General features: G+C 36.1%; 1 protein-coding gene across 3 annotated transcripts; it reads left to right on the top strand.

The window, feature by feature from the left end:
• The first annotated feature begins 5,511 nt into the window (after window positions 1-5,511).
• LOC123557664 (E3 ubiquitin-protein ligase TRIM33-like) lies at window positions 5,512-19,975 on the top strand. Of its 3 annotated transcripts, none has more exons than XM_045349275.2 (3): window positions 5,512-5,824; window positions 15,265-15,648; window positions 18,271-19,975. In XM_045349275.2, exons 2-3 carry the CDS (start codon window positions 15,308-15,310, stop codon window positions 18,497-18,499), a joined length of 570 nt encoding a protein of 189 aa, XP_045205210.2. In that variant the 5' UTR covers window positions 5,512-5,824; window positions 15,265-15,307; the 3' UTR covers window positions 18,500-19,975. The 3 variants fall into 3 exon arrangements, with proteins under 3 accessions (XP_045205210.2, XP_045205213.2, XP_045205214.2); XM_045349278.2 differs by lacking the exon at window positions 5,512-5,824 and adding an exon at window positions 5,872-6,142; XM_045349279.2 differs by lacking the exon at window positions 5,512-5,824 and adding an exon at window positions 5,873-6,052.
• The last annotated feature ends 485 nt before the right edge of the window (window positions 19,976-20,460 follow it).

The raw sequence follows: 20,460 nt of genomic DNA, 5'->3' as shown, positions 1-20,460 counted from the left end.
CGAGTTTTCGCCCAGTAACCCCGCCATTGTAATGCTTAAATTTAGCATGTTCGTCCGCGACCTCGCTAATTAGCGGGCCCAACCGTTTTACTTATCTAATAGTTTCAACTTTTCGCAGCGCGAGGACAAACAAGACGGGCATGGGGGTCCTATATCGTTCACCCCGAATCATGTTATTCAAGTAACCAAAAAATAAAAGGTCATGTTAAAGGTCAGCCTGGGGTATGTTCTAAAATTATTTTGAAGAATGTTGAGCACATGTGTTTGACTGTGGGCTTTGGCCTTATGGCCATCTACGAAGTTTTATGGTCATAGGACCAAGCGATGCAGAGTTATCAATCTTTTTGTTTCTAAAAGGTCATGGTGACCCTTTTTTATGCCCTTTGCCCTCGGGGCCAGCATTCCTACTAAGTTTGAGGGTCATAGTCGTAAGCATTGTACAGTTATAAGGTTTTCTGGGACTAAAAGCGCACAGTGGCCTTGACCTTTGACTTAAAAGGGCATCTACTCTCAGGTCAAACCTCCCTATTAGTTTATGAGTCCATAGGCCCAAGCACTGCCGATCTATAAGAGCTTTTGTTCTATGTAAATAAGTGCCTCTAGGTGGAGCCTCTTTTCACCCTAGGGGGATAATTGGAACAACTTGGGACCACTAGGCAATGCTACATACCACATATCAAAGGCCTAGGCCTTGAACTTTCAGACAGAATATTTAAAAGTTTTTTTTCTATAAGAAAAAAACTATGGAAAATTTTTGGGGTGACCAGGGCGAGGCCACTTTTCACCCCCGGGGCATAATTTGTACAAGCTTGGAAAAGGACCACCAGGCAATGCAACATCTAAAATAAAAAAAACCCCAAGGCATTGCAGTTTCAGGCAAGAAGACTTTATTAAAGTTTTTACCTATAAAGTCTATGTATAACTTGGGACTTCCACGGCCGGGGCATACATTGAATTTAGCAATGTTTCACATCAAATATCAAAGGTCTAGCCTTGTGGTTTCAAACAAGAAGATTTTTTAAAATGTTCAGTTAAAAATCTATTTTAGCTCCTTGGGGCCTAGTTGTGCAATGGACTGGAACCATTTGAACAACTTTGAAAAAGACCCATCCAAGGATCATTCCTGTGAAGTTGGTCAAAATCAATCGGCAGTTAGTGTTGTTTATTTAATTCTGGACAGATTAACGGTCCGGACTGATGACGGACGACGGACATTGGCCGATTTTCAATAACTCACCATGTGTATTTGTGCTCACATGAGTTAAAAAGTAACTACATGTATCCCTAAGGAAAATGATGTGTACACTTAATTGTTGCTTCTGCACAACTGATCACAAAGCGACACATCTTCAGAAAATAAATTATTTAAAAGAAAGTATTTTTCTATAATTCTGCACATATGTTTTTACAAAAAGCCGTGTAACACGAAAATCGCGGGGAGAAGAGGCGAAATTTAAAGCATTACAGTGGCGGGGCGCGGGGCGAAAACTCGCTAATTGTCGGGGGGTGGGTGAAAGTCAAGATTTAGTATTTAAATTGGCGAGGGTGCAGACCGAAACCACGATAACTAGCACTATCTAAATGTCGACTTTTTCGCCCTGCGACCCCGCTAATTATCGTGTTTTGGCTCGACGTCCCCCTAAATAGCGACTTTTCGCCCCGCGTACCCGCCATTTTAATTTATTAATTCTCGTGTTTTCCCCTCCGCAGGGTTGCGGTTGAAAAGGTGATGTGGGCAGAAAATCAGCCACCATAGGATGGTGACTGCACCGGGCACCGAACCTATGATCGCTCGACTGACAGGCGAACGCAAGCTCAAACATATTTTTTTTGTTCTGTGTTAAAAAGATATGATTGTATTATTTTTGTATGAAACAAAGACGAATCAAGTATAGCTACGATAAAAACGCGAAATTTCATTGTTATCACTTCCCCACTACCCCTCTGTTTATTCAAATTAAATACCTTTCCTTTTTTCCTTTTTATTTCCTTGTTTTTGTTTTTTTTTTCCTTTTCCCCTTTTTTTTTTGCTTTTTTATTATATTTTAATAGTGACCCTGAGAGGTCACGTTTCATGGACCAGGGTTCTAATTTCTAAATTTTTGCGTCAAAGTTAGTTTGGGAAACGGCATCGATCTTACATATCTCAGTCTTCAGTTCATTCATTTCACCCGGTTTTTGTTTCATGCTAAAGTTGAAAATGACAGCAATTTTGCGGCTATATCCAGTACCCAAAATTCACGTTATTCAAATTTGAAAAAAAAAGATACACATACTGATAAAAACAGTGGGAAATTTTTATCTGGGGTGTTAGATACGAATTTCCTCAAATGCTGACAAAAATCTTAGCTATATTTTTATCTGTATTCATAAGTAAGTATTTACATTCTGCTTCAGGGCGTTCATTTTGGCTTTGGTTTGGAAAATAATACATATCAGAAAATATATCCACTCTTTTCATTAATTACAAGAAGATAATTACTGTTTACATATGAGGAAAAAAAAAACTTGTTTCGAAATTAAACTGTTTACCGGCAACGCTCAGAACATGGCGGTCGTCTAGCGTAATGTTTGACGTTCTGCTAGATTTTACCACTGCTTACGACAGGGAAGAGTGGTTCGTGGTAAAAAAAATGACTCCTACGAACCCTTTCAAAAATCTCTCTTATGGGCTCCAAGCCCACGATATAGCTTTCCACTTTAAATTTTTTCGTGTTTTCCTAGAAAGTCGGACACAATTCACTATTTTAAGCAATGACGGATCAAAAGGGACAATGGTACGAATGAAACATTTTCTTATATTATCATTTTCGCCATGTACTCCTACTACAGTTTCCTAAGATACAGCCTACCATTTCGAAACAGACCATGGGTTTAAAGAGACTCGTTCATACATTTTAAGGGGAAAATTTTTTTAAAAGTGGTGTTATTAAATTCCAGTGATACAAAAATTGTTGACATAACAATTTTGCAAGATATTCTAGTAAACTTCCAAAAATAATGTGTAGAAGGGAGTAAACCGTTGTAACGCTATTTTCACCCATTTTATCATTTTTCTCTGTCATACGTCCAGATCCGTTCTATGTCAAAGTTTGTGGAAAGGAACCTGTTAAAACATTTCATACAAACTGGACGGTAGCTTAAGTTTCTGATATTGAGCAACGACAAGTCAAATGGGTTCGTGGTATAATAATTTCTCCGACTGAATCATTTGGAAGTATCAAGATTGTTTTTAAACACCCTTTTCAATAACGTTCCGGCGATCTTCCCTGATTCTAAGCTTTAACATCAATGGAATAAAAAAAGTCCCAATAGTAACATTATCACGCTTGTACTGCAAGATATAGTAGTTCACTTTGCTATGAAGTACGAATTCAATACTGCTACGATGAATTAAATGTGATGACATGTAATACAGCCATTCACTTGCAATCATGTATTTTCTCTTTGTTTTTAAAACATACATTTGACACACACACATAAAGCTTTTAATTTCTTGTTTGTTTGTTTGTTTTTTTTTGTTTTGTTTTGTTTTGTTCGTTCGTTCGTTCGTTCGTTTTGGCGGAGTGGACACTTTTTATTATTTTTTTCAAATTAATTAATTTTGTAGTAATTTCGTAATTAGGCATATTTTATATCAAACCTTATTATACCTTAGACCAAGTGTTAAAAAAATCGTTGACCTCCTTAAATGTTTATAAAATAGAATAATGCTCAAATCAGCAAAGTTTATTTACTATGCATCACCTTAAGATCAAGTTTATTGTAATACTGACATCATACATTCTCAATGTATTAATGATCACTCAGAAACATTTTTAGAACATGTGTCTTATATACATTATGTCTTTTATCCACCCTCCGTCTAATTATTATTGTTAAAACTGCCCGCATTACATGACTTCTGTTGACAAATATTTATATGTATAATGTATCACATAAAACTGTATAGTTTACGTGAATAAAATTATCTGTCTGTCTGTCTGTCTGATTTTTAGCTATGATTGTGAAAAGGGGGGATAAATTATCAAAATATTTGTTAGTTAAATAAATTTCACATTTTTATGCTGTACTAACGGTCCCAAGATACGGCCTTCATTTTTTGGGAAACTCAGCCTGAAAATAAAATTTATAATTGCGTGACCCTATTTATCATGGCATTTTGTTAATAACATTTATCTTACCTGTTACTTACCCCATTTTTGGTCAGTTTTTGAAATATCAACTGAAGGAAAATGCCATATTTGGCATATGAAAAACATTTTAAGATTGCAAAATTATATAATTTTAATGCAACAATAATTATTATACAGCAAACAGACAACACATACGACCTTTCGTTATTGACGACTGTAAAAAGGCGTATACTGATAATTCTCAAATATTATCAAACCCGGCCATGTCAGTATTAAAAAGCTTTCGCTTTGCGTTTACAGTATAGATATCATCAGCGTCAGTGAGAAATCTGAAAAAAGTTTTTCTTTTCTTCTTCTTCTTTTTTTTCTTCTTCTTTCAGTGTTCTCGAAAGTACGACTTTTTTTTTATTTATTTCTGGAGCTTCTGGAAGTAGCTGCTTTTTCTTTATCGTTCCCTTCTTTCCCGATTCCCCATCGCATGTATACTATATGTTTCTTTTTTTTTTTTTTTTTTTTTTTTGGTTTTTTGTGGGAGTGGGGTACGATACACTAAATAGATTCTGTGCTACGACGAGTCAAATGAGAACTGTATTAGGAATATGTAGATGCTGGAACAACTGATACGTATTAGACCTTCCTGGTAGATGTAGGGCCTAAATGTAGATAAAAACCTATAGTCTCTCCTATTAGTCAGTGGTCGCCTTCCAGGTCTGAGGTTCTATACTTTAGCATTTGCGGCGATAGCCTCAACTGTAAGAGCGGACGCAGTGGTCCAGTAACACAGTGTTTGACTACGAAACCTGGGGTCGTGAGTACGAGCCCTGCTTCTTCAACTGAAAATTACCAGAGTCCTGTGCCACAGTGATTTACACCTGGTACACTAAAGAACCAGGAAGCTTCTTGAAACGGGGCGTCTTTTTGTATCTTGCACTATCCTCCCATTAGATTACTTAGAGTATTCCGCCCGTATTTGGGTTTACCGATGGCGACAAAATAAATTTAAATACGAACAAACAAAAGAAACCTCTCTGAGGGGTTCGTAGTTTAAATAGATTTTATTTATTCACTCCGAACCTGAAAATTGCAGAAGAAACATATAGTAGAAAGCTTATGTTTATGTCACTGTTGTATTCTATTCTAATAGTCTGGGGGAACCGTGGATCACATGATATCAACAACCGTTCATCGTATAATTGCCGAATTTTTTTAATAGCTAAAACGAGAAAAATGGGAACAACTGGAGCGATGGACATCTTTAAATACTATTTTTAACAAAAATGCTTTCTTACTCAGTCTAAATTGTTGTGTATTTGTAAAATGATAGGATTGGGTTTTTCTAGAAGCTTCTTTGCGGACCGTATAAACTGCTGCAGGGCCGCAGTTTAGTGCTGTCAATTATTATACTTTTATATAATTGATTTAAACAACTATTTCGCATAAAATCATATTTAATTGTTGATAGTGTTTTTATAATTACAACACGGTAGACGTGCATATTAGAATACATTACTAAAACACGTAAAATGCTCGTCACTTTTTGTGTTGGATAACTTACTGTCTGGCAGTTATTTTCAAGGGGGAGTAATTAACGTTCGCTGAAATTTTTAATGTTTGCTGGAGAAATTAATGTTCGCTGTTAACGTTCGCTCGCTTAATGTTTGCCAGCTTGTTTTCAGTATCATAGTAAGGTAAGGGATAATGCATATATTAGATTCAATAATATTGCTTAAAATTATTTACATAAGTCCTTTGTTAGTCTAAACTTATTATGATACTGATTATTTAAAGATATCTCGTTGAATATGTAAAACGAGTTCAACTTCCGGTTTATATTAACTGTAACACCGGTCGGGTGGGATACTTTTGTCAAGTTTTCTTTCCACGCCTAGAGTTGTTGGAATACATAACGATCCTCGGTAATGAATTTGTCAGAAAAATGGCACGGTCGGACACGAATTTTAGGACGAATTCTAGATGTGTTATTTGCTGGATCATCGAAAGCGAAAGTAGTTTTCAGAAAATCAAATTAGGGGAGTAGGCCTACATCATGTAGCTCTACACTTTTTATATTTCAGTTAATAGACCATTATATTGTGATTACAAAAAAGAAATTTTGTCACTTACTTTGCTTAACATTGAAACTTTCCCGACCTCGATCAGGCCCGTATCCAGAAATATTTGCCTTAGAGGGCACAAGTCTAGAACGAACGAGCCCCTCGGCGGGCCTGTCCATCAAATTAACTGGATAACATTGGTGAATATTTAAGGGTAATGATTGAGAATTTAGGCACAAGTTATGAGCTATAGAATAGAACAGGAAAATGTATGGTGATTTGGAATACACCACATTTAATGATTTATGTTTAATATCTACAACTCAGGCCCGGTTCCAGGGACGGACACAGTTGGCTGAGGAGTGACCTATAGGCCTAATCAAAGTTGCACTCGGCTATTTTGGCAAAGGAATAATATTTTCTCAAACGTAAAACCCCAAAAAGCACCTATTTTTCAAAAGTTTACGTGGGGAGATGTCTGATCCCCTTAAAACGATAGGAGTTCCCCCTCTTAGCCTCAAAATTTAGACAAGAAATGCACCAGAGGCCACCATGCATGTCATACCTATATTTAAAATGTTCCAGGGGGGAGAACCCCTTTACCCCACTAAAATGATGGGAGTACCCCTTCCCGTACCGCAAAATTTAGAAAGAAAATGCACCAAGAGCAAACATTTCATACCTATAGGCTATATTTCAATATTCAAGGGGGAGGGGGTGGGGGCGGGGAGACCCCCTGACTCCACCCACCTAAATTGATGGGAGTACCCCCTCTCGTACTTCAAAAGTTAGATAAAACAAATGCACCAGAGGCCACCATTTCATACCTATATTTCAAACTTTTCCAGACCACCCTAAAATGATGGGAGTACCTGTTCCCGTACCCAAAATTAAAAACAACAACAACAAAAAAAAAAACAACAACAAAAAAACAAACAACAAAAAACAAACAAACAAACAAACAAAAACAAAAAACAACACCGGAGACCTTCCCCCACCCCTCGAACAAGAGCGGAGGGTCCCCTCCCGTACCTTCCCCGCTAGGCGCATAGCCGGTGACGCCTTCGTTGTTAAACTAAATATTTCAAACTATGTAGTTATAGTATGATAGGTATTTAACAGACTTCATATCCATAATATCATTAATTTGTGTATGTACATCACCAGCAAATAAACAAACTAAGCGTCCATTGAACAGAGTAGAACTTCTCGAGTCAGTCTATGACATTCAGTTATTGTGTTTATCGCTTGAAAAGGTAGGTAAATGTTTTAGCCAACGGTTGTTCAGAGTGCACAAATAGATAAAGTTTACGAACTTACTAATGTCTAATTTTTGCGATAGTGCTGTATAAAATTTAGAGTGACCTGCATTTAACAGTGATTCGGAATACACGGGTGTAATTTCACAAACTGATATGTCTGGTCAGTATTTTTTTTTTGGATAATATAGTGTTAATTTGTCTGTTATGTGACTACCATTGAACAGATTAAATGTCGTTTTTTTTTAATGTCACGGGTTTCGATACGAGCTGTATCCTATATAACACTTGTAACAGATTTGTGACGACTGATTTGAGTAGAAACAGAGGTAATTTGGACATAAAGCTTATCAAAAAGTTGTCTTGTGATACCAGTACTTGAGAAAGACATTTTATGTATCAGTAAATGACTGCGCCTCGGTTGTCAAATGTTGTTGTAAACTTTGGCAACAGTTCATACTCGAACAAATACAACGGAATTTTACCGAGTCCTGAATTTTTTGCCGGCTCCTATACCACTGTATGGTAACTAGAACGGTAGCCGTGTGTTTGGATTTGTCCAGTATGGCCGCTCGAATAAAAAAACAATGGAACTTCATGTAAGTTCTTGAAGATATTTACTACGCCTTTCTATGTTTCGTTACCAAACTTTGTTCAGTTATCGCGACAATGTCTAAAGAAGTAATCGCCGGACTGATATGGCGATCATAATCATATTTAGCATAGATATATCTTATTAACTCATGGAAATTGTCCAGTTTTTGTTCAGATGTTCCAAAATTTCATTTTTATTATCTGTTAAATTGAAATATTTGGACTAAATTGATTTAAATATACTTTATGATAATCTCTAGTATAAGTATGCATAAACTGTGATATGTACAAAATACCTAAGATTCAAAAGGACACAAAACGTAATGTGTAGTAAAAACATGAATGTAACGGTTTGGATAGCAAGTATACATCGGTTTGGATGACTTAATCTACTTGGATGTTTGCGGTTTGGACTAACACTTTTAACTGCTAATTTTGGAATACTGTTTGTTTCTAAGTAATGTTTTCATATTTTACAATGGTACATGTTCAAATATATCTTCGGCATACCAGGCATGGTCATCAAGCATTTATTTTAGATTATTTTAAATATATATTCTTATAAAAATAGGGATGTATACTTTAAAGAAATACACTCATATGTTGATCAATATGAAGGCTTTTACTGTTAACAATTTTGAAATCAATTTTTTTAAATGAGTATACACATATCCTTGCAGATGACCATGAAAAATTGTGTTAAAACTGAGTAAATGATCAATGCATGCTGAAGACTGCTTCAGTTTGGTACACATTGACGCACACCTCACAAGTAATATATGCGTTATCACTTGCCCAAATGAACATCCTCCTCGTGGAAGCCATGCTCCATGATTTGCCGGAAATACGTTAAGCGACAGGTTTAATATGTAGTGTTTAATTAACACACGACTTGTACACCTTATTACCTTTCTGTATGTACTTACAAGTTTATACCCCAGTTGTGATTTTGTCAATGCCAGTTCCTTGGCGACGACCAAATGTTTGTTTGTTTCTTTCTTCTACTTTACAAAACTAATACATTATAGTATGTCTTTATATTTTGAGAATAGTTTAAATAATGTACACATTCATACATACACTGCTGTAGGGTTCAGTTTGAAGACGTTTTGATCTTACATCGTGGTATTTCCTATTGGATATGTTTCCCATTTGAAAATTCCTTTTCTCAAGCGTAGCAGTGATTTTTTCCAGTCTAAAACACCAGAGGGAGAGGAATGGCCACGAAAAGCAGTGGTCAACACCAATCTTCGTTGGAAATTCAAATGCACATGACTAGTTCTACATAAGATAGGCTGCAAGTGCAAGAATACATAATATTGTTAATTAAGCAAGATAGTTAGTTAAATAGTTAGGCCCCATTAAAAGCTTTGTTTCCTGTTTCCTGATCTTACATTTCAAACCAGAGGTTTTAAAAGGAAGTGATTTACTTGTTTGTTTACTAATATACTGAAATCCGTTCCAATTTCACGACTGTGCATCTCGATGAAAAAAAGGCAAATATCAAGTTTGATAGGGGCAACAAAGATCAGCTATTCAAATGCCATGTCACTAATGAAAGCTAACTGAATGAATAAATGACAAACAAGTACAAAAGGACCAACAATTTTGGTAAGACGTAAGATTCAGTTATAGAAATTTCCCATCTTCTGATGCTTAATAAGATACCTGCTTACATACATGAACTTAACTATAAGTTCTACGTCAATATAGCGGCACAATTTTATTTTATTGAATTAGCAGATTCTTGGAGCCTGTGCACTGCATGTCGGATCATTAGAGTAAACAAGTGTTTGAAGTTTCATTTCTTTCTTCAAAGTGATAAATGAAGTTCTTGCTTACATACCAAAGAGTACTTGAGTACCAAAGCTAAACCACTTTTTCTTAGCTAAAGGAAGCGGCATAACTATATAATGAATTTAAAGTCAGACTTGCAGACCCTTACTCTGCATGTTAGATACCCACGGTGAACAAGTGTGTGAAGTTTTGATTTACTGTAACTATTGATTATTGAGATACCGTTACCTGCGTACGTACATAAAAGTCACAAAATTCAATTTTGTAAATCAGGAAAAGGGTCATACCTTTGTACAAAGCAAACTAAAATAATGGAACATGTATATTGCATGTCAGATCATCACATTGAACAACATACCGGTAGTTTCAATAAATTCCCAGTAGTCATTACTGATATAATATCTTTGAAATAATTAACAAAGAGCATGCGGAAGCTGACGAACGGATGTAAGCAATAGCCTTTCGTATTCTTCAAGTAGTCGAGATAAATAATCGTTTGGAATGGTGAAACAAAACTAATATTTTAAGGGGTTGCTTTTAATTTGGTAGAGGAAAAGGCAAACACACGTTTATATTATTATTACTATTATGGGCCTTTTTTTCTAGCATTTACTAATTCCTCTCCTAAACAAGAAGTTGACAAATATGATAAAAAAATGAGTATTTATTAAGAAATGAAATGATACCGGTCTATCGTGCAGGAATGTGAATTAAGCGCTTTCCAAACCGGTGCATATACTAATTCCAAACCGTTAACAGTTTTTCATTTACTTGTATCCAAACCGTTACACACCTGATATATGTGATTGACTTTGGATGGTACTTTTTCGCAGACATACTATACTTTTAGTTTAGAGACCGATGACAAGATATGTGAAAATGTTTCTTCTTTCTTCTTAACTGATTTTTCTGACGACACAATTACAAGAGTTTTGATAAGATCATTTAAAAGTTTCATTTTTGTTTCTTGGTTGCCATAATCTGCACGTTTTTATCACTTACTAACTTGAACTGGCATGATTTGATCTTTTTATATCGAATAACTTGCACCTTAGAATGAAAACTGAAAACAGTAATTTTTTATGTACAAAGATGTGTAAAATCGTACAAAATATCAAAACTTACGTGATGTTTTTGACATTTTTTGCTCTGGAGACGCCATATTGGACAGATCCAAACACACGGCTACCGGTGTAGTTACCATACAGTGTATACACAACTTCTATGATGTTTGAATTGCCAACAGTGCATGTTCCATCGCTTGTATATTTGAAAGAATAATAACCGGCCTTATGACGTGTTTTTTCTTTGCTCAAACGTTTCAAATCCGTAGGTACTTAATCTGCTTTGAAAATGGACTTTGAAAGACTCTTCTGGTGTAAAATTTTTGTGCACGATTTATTCACGACAAAATGTGTCATAACCTCCGAAAACAACGCTTTCAGTTTATCCGCAATGGGCCATTATAAGCTTATCCGCTTCCACAGGTCAACTTGATTGTGGTTACTCGTCCAAATCCACAGAAATTCATTTACTCATTTACTTGCGAGGGATTCTTTAACCTTTGGGTATTTATATTTCTGTTAGTTTCTGGAGCGTAGAAACCAACAATTGTTTAGCGTTCAAATCATTGTGTGTGAAAGTGAAGTGGCGAATAGCTCTCTAGAATACTTTTGGATGTCGTATCAGATGAGTTGTCTCGTAAAATTGTCTTTATTATTATCATTGTTATTTATTATTATTATTATTATTATTATTAATTTTCATTGTGCGAGCCTAGAGCTTTTCAGTTATTTTTTACTGAAGTATACTTTAGCTGGATCACCTTTGTCTTCACCGTTTGAACTATATGGAGCTTATGTTGTAAATTTTGTCGTGCAAAGTAGACTGCGTGCATTTACAAAAGTTAAATGTTATTTCATTTTGAGGTCGACTTCCTACTCAAGAACCACCATTTCTTCAAAATTTGCAGACTTGTAGGCATAAACAATCATTTTTAAACCTTTTTAAGATGAGACTACGTTCGGTTACTTTGGTACGAGAGTCACCGAAAAATTACGAAATGTACCATGTAGATTACAATACAGGACACCTAGTATGACATTATAATGTACACGTTCAAATTACATCATTTTCGCCTACGAGAGCGTTTTGCAACGTAAAATTAAATGAAAAATCTGGCAGTTTCTTTATCGTTTAGCAATGTTACTACTTACAAAGATATTAGATATCCTTCTCCAACACTCTTACAGTAAAGAGACCTGTTCCATCACAAACATTTTATCAAGAATTTGATAAATCAGTTTTTTATCATTAGCTCCACTATTCGGAGAATAGGGGGCGGGGGAGGGGTGCTATTCTACTCGCCCCGGCGTCGGCGTGAGCTTTCTTGGTTAAAGGTTTTCGGCAACCTTTGTTTTTTTCTGTCATATCTTTGTTACTATTGCCTATATTTTACTGTAACATCACATAAACATTGTCCAGCGTACAAACAAAGTATGTGCAGGGGTTGGGCCCATTATACCCAAGGTCAAGGTCACAAAGTTGTTATACTTAGAATTATTTTCATGTTAATTTTTTAGCTTATCTGAGCAATGCTCAGGTGAGTTTTTCTGATCACTCGATGTCCGGCGTCCGTCGTCTGTCTGTCTGTCTGTCTGTCGTCTGTCAACATTTAGCTTGTGTATGCGATAGAGGTTGTATTTTTTCAACTGATCTTCATGATATTTGGTCAGAATGATAATCTTGATGAAATCTAGGCCGAATTCGAAAATGGGTCATCTGGGGTAAAAACTAGGTCACTAGGTCAAATCAAAGAAAAACCTTGTGTATGCGATAGAGGCTGTATTTTTCAATTGATCTTCATGAATTTTGGTCAGAATAATTACCTTGATAAAATCTAGGCCGAGTTCGAAAATGGGTTATCTGGGGTCAGAAACAAGGTCACAAGGTCAAATCAAAGAAAAATCTTGTGTATGCGATAGAGGCTGTTTTTTCAATTGAGGTTCATGAATTTTGGTCAAAGTGATTACCTTGATAAAATCTAGGCCGAGTTCGAAAATGGGTTATCTGGGGTCAGAAACTAGGTCACAAGGTCAAATCAAAGAAAAATCTTGTGTATGCGATAGAGGCTGTTTTTTCAATTGAGGTTCATGAATTTTGGTCAAAGTGATTACCTTGATGAAATCTAGGCCGAGTTTGAAAATGGGTCATCTTGGATCAAAAACTAGGTCACTAGGTCAAATCAAAGAAAAATCTTGTGTATGCGATAGAGGCTGTATCTTTCAATTGATATTCATGGAATTATGTCAGAATGATTATCTTGATGAAATCTAGGTCGAGTTTGAAAATGGGTCATCTGGGGTGAAAAACTAGGTCACTAGGTCAAATCAAAGAAAAACCTTGTGTATGCGATAGAGGCTGTATTTTTCAATTGATCTTCATGACATTTGGTCAGAATGATTGCATTGATGAACTATAGGTCAAATTTGAATATGGGTCGTCTGGGGTCAAAAACTAGGTCACTAGGTCAAATCTAAGAAAAACATTGTGCATGCGATAGAGGCTATATTTTTCGATTGATCTTCCTGAAATTAAGTCAGAATGATTGCCTTGATGAAATCTAGGTCGAGTTTGAATATGGGTCATCTGAGGTCAAAAACTAGGTCACTAGGTAAAATTAAAGAAAAAACTTATGTATGCGATAGAGGCTGTATTTTTCAATTGATATTCATGAAATTTCCTCAGAATGATTGCCTTGATTAAATCTATGTTGAGTTTGATTATGGGTCATCGGACTCAAAAAGTAGATCACCAGGTCAAATCAAAGAAAACCCTTCTGTTTGCGATAGAGGCTGTATTTTTCAATTAATCTTCATGAAATTTGGTCAGAATGATTGCCTTGATGTAATCTAGGTCAAGTTTAATTATGGGTCATCTGGGTCAAAAAGTAGGTCACTAGGTTAAATCAAAGTAAAACCCTGTGTATGCGATAGCGACTGTATTTTTCAACTGATCTTCATGAAATTTTGTCAGAATGATAGCATTGATGAAATATAGGTCAAGTTCAAATATGAGTCATCTGGGTTTAAAAACTAGGTCACTAAGTCAAATCAAGGCAAAACCTTGTGTATGCCATAGGGACTGCATTTTACACTGGATTTCATAAAATTTGGTCAGAATGGTTGGCTTGATGAAATCTAGGTCAAGTTCGAATATGGGTAGTCTGGGGTCAAAAACTAGGTCACTAGGTCAAATTAAAGAAAATACTTATTTATACTCAAGATTTTTTGCTCTAATTTTAATGATAATTGGTCAGAATATTTTTTTCCATGAAATCATTAGGTCAAACATGTTTACACTAGCTGTTATGGTGTGTTTTTCAGGTGAGCGACCTAGGGCCATTTTGGCCCTCTTGTTTTTAAAGCTTTGTTTATAGACATATCTTTGGTTCTTTAAAAAATAATGACTTGAAATTAAAAATATTTCTTTATAATGTGTGTTACAATCCCCATTGTATTTTGACAGAATTATGCCCCTTTCATACTTATTTTTTTGGCAATCTTCGCTTTCTTGATGTTACTTTAGTACAATATAAGATAAAGACTTGAAACTTGAAATGTATCTTTATCATCATCATCATCTGCATGAGTGGTAACAATCCCAATAACTCTTGATTTGTATTTTTGACCAAATTATGCCCCTTTCATACTTAATTGTTTTTGACAATCTTCGTTTTCTGGACATAACTTTGATACTATATAAGGTTATGACTTGAAACTCAAAATATATTTTTACCATCATCATCTGCATGTGTGGTAACAATCCCAATAACTCTAGTTTGTGTTCTTGACAGCATTATGCCTCTTGGTGTATCTTCCTTTTAAAGTAGAGGTCTCTTATTAAGACATATATTCATTGTACTGTCAAATCGCCGAATAGCGCGCTGTCTTTCGGACAGCTCTTGTTTGATTTTCTAGTTCCTGAAATAATTTTGGGTGTTTTCAGAAAGTCATTGCTAATGTGGGTAATGAAACGAAAAAAGAAATGAAATCAAAATCTCTTCAACGGTCATGTACGTGATTTTCATGGTCACGCGGTAATTGCAACTGCAACGCTAGGGGAGATAATCACTGCTGGCGACCAGATCTATATATACTATCCGAATACGATTTTCACGAGCGCTAATCACCTTTCAAATAGGGCACAAAAATTTCGATTGATACCCTTATTAATGTATGCATATATCATAAATGTACACATTAGGAAAATCATTTGGATGCTGTTATATTTATTAGAGTGTAGTAACAAAGGCAATATCTTGAACCTTAATTCTTCTGTGACTGAAATGTTTGTTTATCAATCTAAACATATATTTTTGCATAATCGGATATATAACATAGAGCTGACACTTTTATTCTTCAGATTATGAATGCAAGTTAACAAGCTGATTTACCAAGCATAAAACATGGCTGAGAGAGGTAAACAGTCTTCTATCCAGGATGGTTCCGATGCCGATATTGCCTTTACTTGTACACCGTGTAATGAGCTGGGATCCAGAGAAGAAGCTGTCAAGTACTGTCCAGAATGTGACGAGTTTCTTTGTACAACATGTACCAAATACCACCTTAAGATGAAAGCTACACGTGACCACAAACTGGTGGATAGAGAAGAGGGAAAACACGAGTCAAAGACCGCCAAGGCAACATTGAGAATAAAATGTCAACAGCATCCAGATAGAGATATAGAAATGTATTGTGGGACACACGATATGGTCTACTGTCTGATGTGTATTGCCACAGAACACAGGTACTTTATGCCTCCAGATAGAAAGTATATAGGTGTTATATTCTGGCCGTCCTCGCGTCCATTGGATTTTTAATTATCTGCACATATATCTAAAAACAACAACATAATAATATGAGTTACAGGCATGACCGAGGTCACTGGGTCAAAGGTCAAGGTCATTATTGGAGGTTAAAGGTTAAATAGCTTTATTTATTGTCCATAACTTCTTAACCAGTGGAATGATTTTCATAAATCTAACATCAATTGTTTCACCTTATGAAGATGACCTGCAGAATGCATGACCTAAGTCACTAGATTTAATATCAAGATCAAGGTCCACTTGGAGGCCAAAGATGAGATAGTTTTATTTCATGTCCGCACCGTATCTTTTGAACAGCTGGAAAGACTGTCATAAAACTAGCATCAATCATTAATCAGAGCACGTCACCAAAGTCACCAGATCCAGCTCAAGGTTACACTTGAAGGTCAAAGGTCAAATAGCCCTCTTGCATGTCCGCTCCGAAGCTAACGCACCGGAAGGATTTTCTTAAAACTAGCATCAATTATTTACTACATCAAGACAACATGCAGATGCGAGTGCTAGACTGATGTCACCAGGTCAAGGTCAATGTTACACTTGGAGGTCATCTTAAATAGCCATATTTCATGTCTGCTCCAAATGTAAGGATTTTCATAAAACTTGAATCTATTACTTAATAAATCAAGAAGACATGTCTAGTACCAGACTAAAGTTCAGTAAGGATATCCCCCTTCCCTGTATTATAGCGGCGACTGGGGGTATTAATCACCTTCAGTGATATCTCTAGTCTTTTACGTAGGTAAATGAAATTGTCTGTTTTCTATGGAAACAATGTTTCACATACACATACTTTTAACCATTCTAAAAGGGGCCTCGGTGGCCGAGTGGTTAAGGTCGCTTATGAAATCAATTGCCCCTCACTGATGTAGGTTCGGGCCTCACTCGGGGCATTGAATTCTTCATGTGAGGAAGCCATCCAGCTGGCTTACGGAAGGTTGGTGGTTCTACGCAGGTACCCGCACGTGATGACATAATGCACGGAGGAGCACCTGGGGTCTTCCTCCACCATCAAAACTGTAAAGTTTCCATGTGACCTATAGTTGTGTCGGTGCGATGTTAAACCCGACCGAAACTAAATTTACCATGCTTAAACCTACGTAGGATGAGACCATGCGTAGGTTTGTTTAAAACAAAAGGTTTAAAGATGCTGGGTATTGTTAAAAGTAATCGGAATTGTTAAATTTCATTTCCGACCTAAACTATTTACTTGTAGTCATACAAGAATACATTAAGGTTGGAGAATTGATCTTACACGTGCATGGGTCAGGCATAAAAGGTGTTTTAAAAGCATTTTAAAGAAAGAAATAACGGAATATCCGGCAAGTCATTTGAAGTAGTCTGTGGCTGTGGCAAAATTAATGATGCCATTAACTGAATGTTTAAACAGTGTTCATTTGATTACGTCATTACTGGGCACAAATCGCGTAATATTTTGGACAAAAAAATAATCCGGTATATGTCGCCATACCGCATACTTTTCAGTGATTTTCGAGCGTGATTACACATGACCATATACAAATAAGGAAAACTAAAGCTAAACTGAATGGCTCTTTTGAAGGATCATGATGCTGAATTGAAAAATAAATTGTTAGACCTAAGAAGCCTGAAACATGTGGAGAACTTGTAGTTACTACCTAAGGATTTGATTAGATCTGAACAAATGCTGAGTTTAACGTCACGCAGACACAGTTGTAAGTCACATGGTGACTTTCCAGCTTTTCCTCTGGGCATCATTGCAGCACGATCACCTTCATAGAACCACCAACCTTCTGTAAACCACCTAGATTGTTTCCTTCCCCCGATCGAATGTCCTTGTACTAAACAGCGCTTTCCAACATATATTTTTATGCTCAACAATAACTGACCAATTAATAGTTACTTTATATCTTGATTAAGAATGCATTTTCTTAGATTAATAACTATATCAAATCTTACCATTTAAGAAAATGTATTGGAACCTTTTTTGGTCATATGATATTGGCATCTGTTGTCCATATTTCTGACAGTTATAGTTTGTTTACTTCGTAAGGTCGAAACTTATTTAATTTTGTGTAATTTCTATCAGTCATGAATTATATTCAAGTACTAAATACTTTGCAAGTAACGCAAGGGTTTCCCATCGAGTCTGAGTTACTACAGCTCCCTTTAGAACGAAAGCCAGAGGTACATATCTGAAAATGTTTATTTCAACAGCAGAAAGTTACACTATCTTCGTCTCATTTATAGGTTCTTTTAGGGGCCTTCGTGGCCGAGTGGTTATTGTCGATGACTTCAAATCACTTGCCCCTCATCGATGTGGGTTCGAGCCTCTCTCGGGGCTTTGAATTCAGCATGAGAGGAAGCCATCCAGCTGGCTTACGGAAGGTCCGTGGTTCTACCCAGGTGCCCGCTCGTGATGAAATAATGCATATAAAATGGGGTCTTCCTCCACCATAAGAGCTGGAAAGTCGCCATATGACCTATTATTGTGTCGGTGCGATGTAAACCCAACAAAATAAATAAATAATTATTCTATATTATGATTTTGTTTTATTTTGATACAGGACATGTAGTGATGTGACTAGTTTAACAGATGCTGCTGGCTTGAAATTTCAGCAAAATGAAATAACGCGTATGCAAAAAGAATCCGAGTCTATCAAGGAGCTTCTGAAAGACACAGAGAAAAAGAAACAACAGAATGTCACTTTAGTTGAAGAAAAAAAGAAACAAAATTCAAATCAAAATACAAGAAATAGAAGAGAGTATGATAAAACACATCAAAAGTCTTTCTAAACAAGCAAGTGGTAACCTTACCGACTCTTATTCTAAGATCAGAGGTGAGCTAGATTCAGATATCGCCATGGTGAATAACAGGATATCAGAGGTGGAGAAAGTAAAAGAACAACTCCAGTCAACAACAGAAGAAAATCCAGAATATTTGTTTGTTCAAATCAAAATATGCCAGCAGATAATCAATGATGCTAAAAACGTGCATGCAAAACTTAAATTGGGCGGTCAAACATCTATCGATTTTGCAGAAAATACAAAAGTCTCTGGACTTTTTCAAGAAGTCGAGTCTTTTGGGAGAATAAATGAAGCTTGCAAAAATTTAAAGAGGGGAATAATGCGACAGAAAGAGATAAAAGTAAGACTACAGAATGACGAGAAAACGTGCCGAATAATTGATATGTGTCATACTGATAGCGGGGAATGTATTTTGGCTGACCGATACAATCGCAAGCTAAAACTTATGGACATAGATCAGAATATAACGGAGTTTTTCGATCTAGGAGTACCACTGACTGGAATTTGTAAAACAGGAAACAAAGCATTAGCAGTAAAGCTGGACAGCAACAGAATAGAATTGTTGTCATTAAGTACCCGTATTTCTAGAGTAAGAAGTATTTTTTTGAAGAGGGGAGGGGGGTACATTGGTATTTCTGTGCAGATGAAAAGTTTTATGTATCGGCCGGAGAAGAGATTGTTTTGTACAACACTAAAGGAACACTTATAAGATCTATTGCTGGAAAAGATACGACCGGTCAAACAATGTTCAAATCCGCACCACGACAGATGACCGTTTATAAAAAGTCAGTATATTTAGCTGATTAATGCGACGGAATTGTTTGCTTAGCGAGCGACGGAACGAAGAAAACAGAATTCCGAGATCGTAACCTCACTAAAACAGTTGGTGTATGTATATCATGCGATGGTACAGTGTACGCTGTTGACGAACTTTCAAAACAGATAGTCATGTTTAGTCAGGATGGGAAATGTCTCGGGGAATTGGTCCCGGAAGTTCCCCATGGAAAAGTTCCAGAGTCATTGTGCTATGATAGTAAAAATAATTGTTTATTACTTGGTTATACATTATCGGATACAGTCACTGTACTTTACCTTAATCACTGAGAATTTGAACGTGACTTTTGACTCGTACATCTGAGACATAAATGTTTTATAAGGAAAACACTCATTGTTGTGAAGTAGCCTTTTAACGTTTTTGAACCGCTTCGAGTCCGCTCCACTGCTGCAAATGTGCGATACCCTGTTCATTAGACAACAACACTCATTACACTTTTCACGACCCAAACTTTGTATATATACGGCTAATCACGTAAATGAGTTTGGGGAAGTCACGAATAAGTAGTTCTGGCCTAAGTAACAAAATTATTCTGATTGGCTAATATGGGAATGCATGTCAATCGTCGTTTAACGTGTACGCTAGCAACATAGATGTGCAATGTGAATTGAATAAATAATACAAATGTGTACCTCTGTATTATTTCAAATTCAAAATCATTCCTAACATGACTTTCATTCATCATTTCGAGTTTTATCGTATAACTGCGAATATTTTACATTCTGATTTGTTTGTTTAGATTTCGCCTAACATTTGCACACGGCCGTGTCGTCTAGGCCCGAATTTCACTATGAAGTTCATCCAAGTTTTTTTTCTGTAACGTTGACGAAAGCATAAAATATGCCGATCTGAAATACTGAGACATGTGACTGGAGCAGAAGATAAATTACAACTTGTTCAATATGCATAGTACCCATTTACTAAACTGCGCCATTATTGTTTCAAAATTTAGAGGATTTTACTCGTTCTTATCATAAAAACAACAGAATCAACAGGCTGAATATATTACATGATGAAGAGCTAATTACATGCAATACATCTGCTCGACACTTCCCTGACATTTCTCAAAATATTATTTTTATGCTTATATCTTACAATGCAAATTTGTGGATGT

The sequence above is a fragment of the Mercenaria mercenaria genome, chromosome 5 (genome assembly GCF_021730395.1).
Source record: "Mercenaria mercenaria strain notata chromosome 5, MADL_Memer_1, whole genome shotgun sequence".
In the NCBI taxonomy this organism is placed as follows: domain Eukaryota; kingdom Metazoa; phylum Mollusca; class Bivalvia; order Venerida; family Veneridae; genus Mercenaria; species Mercenaria mercenaria.
Note: the sequence above shows the minus strand (reverse complement) of the source record. Positions and strands in the feature narration are given on the sequence as shown.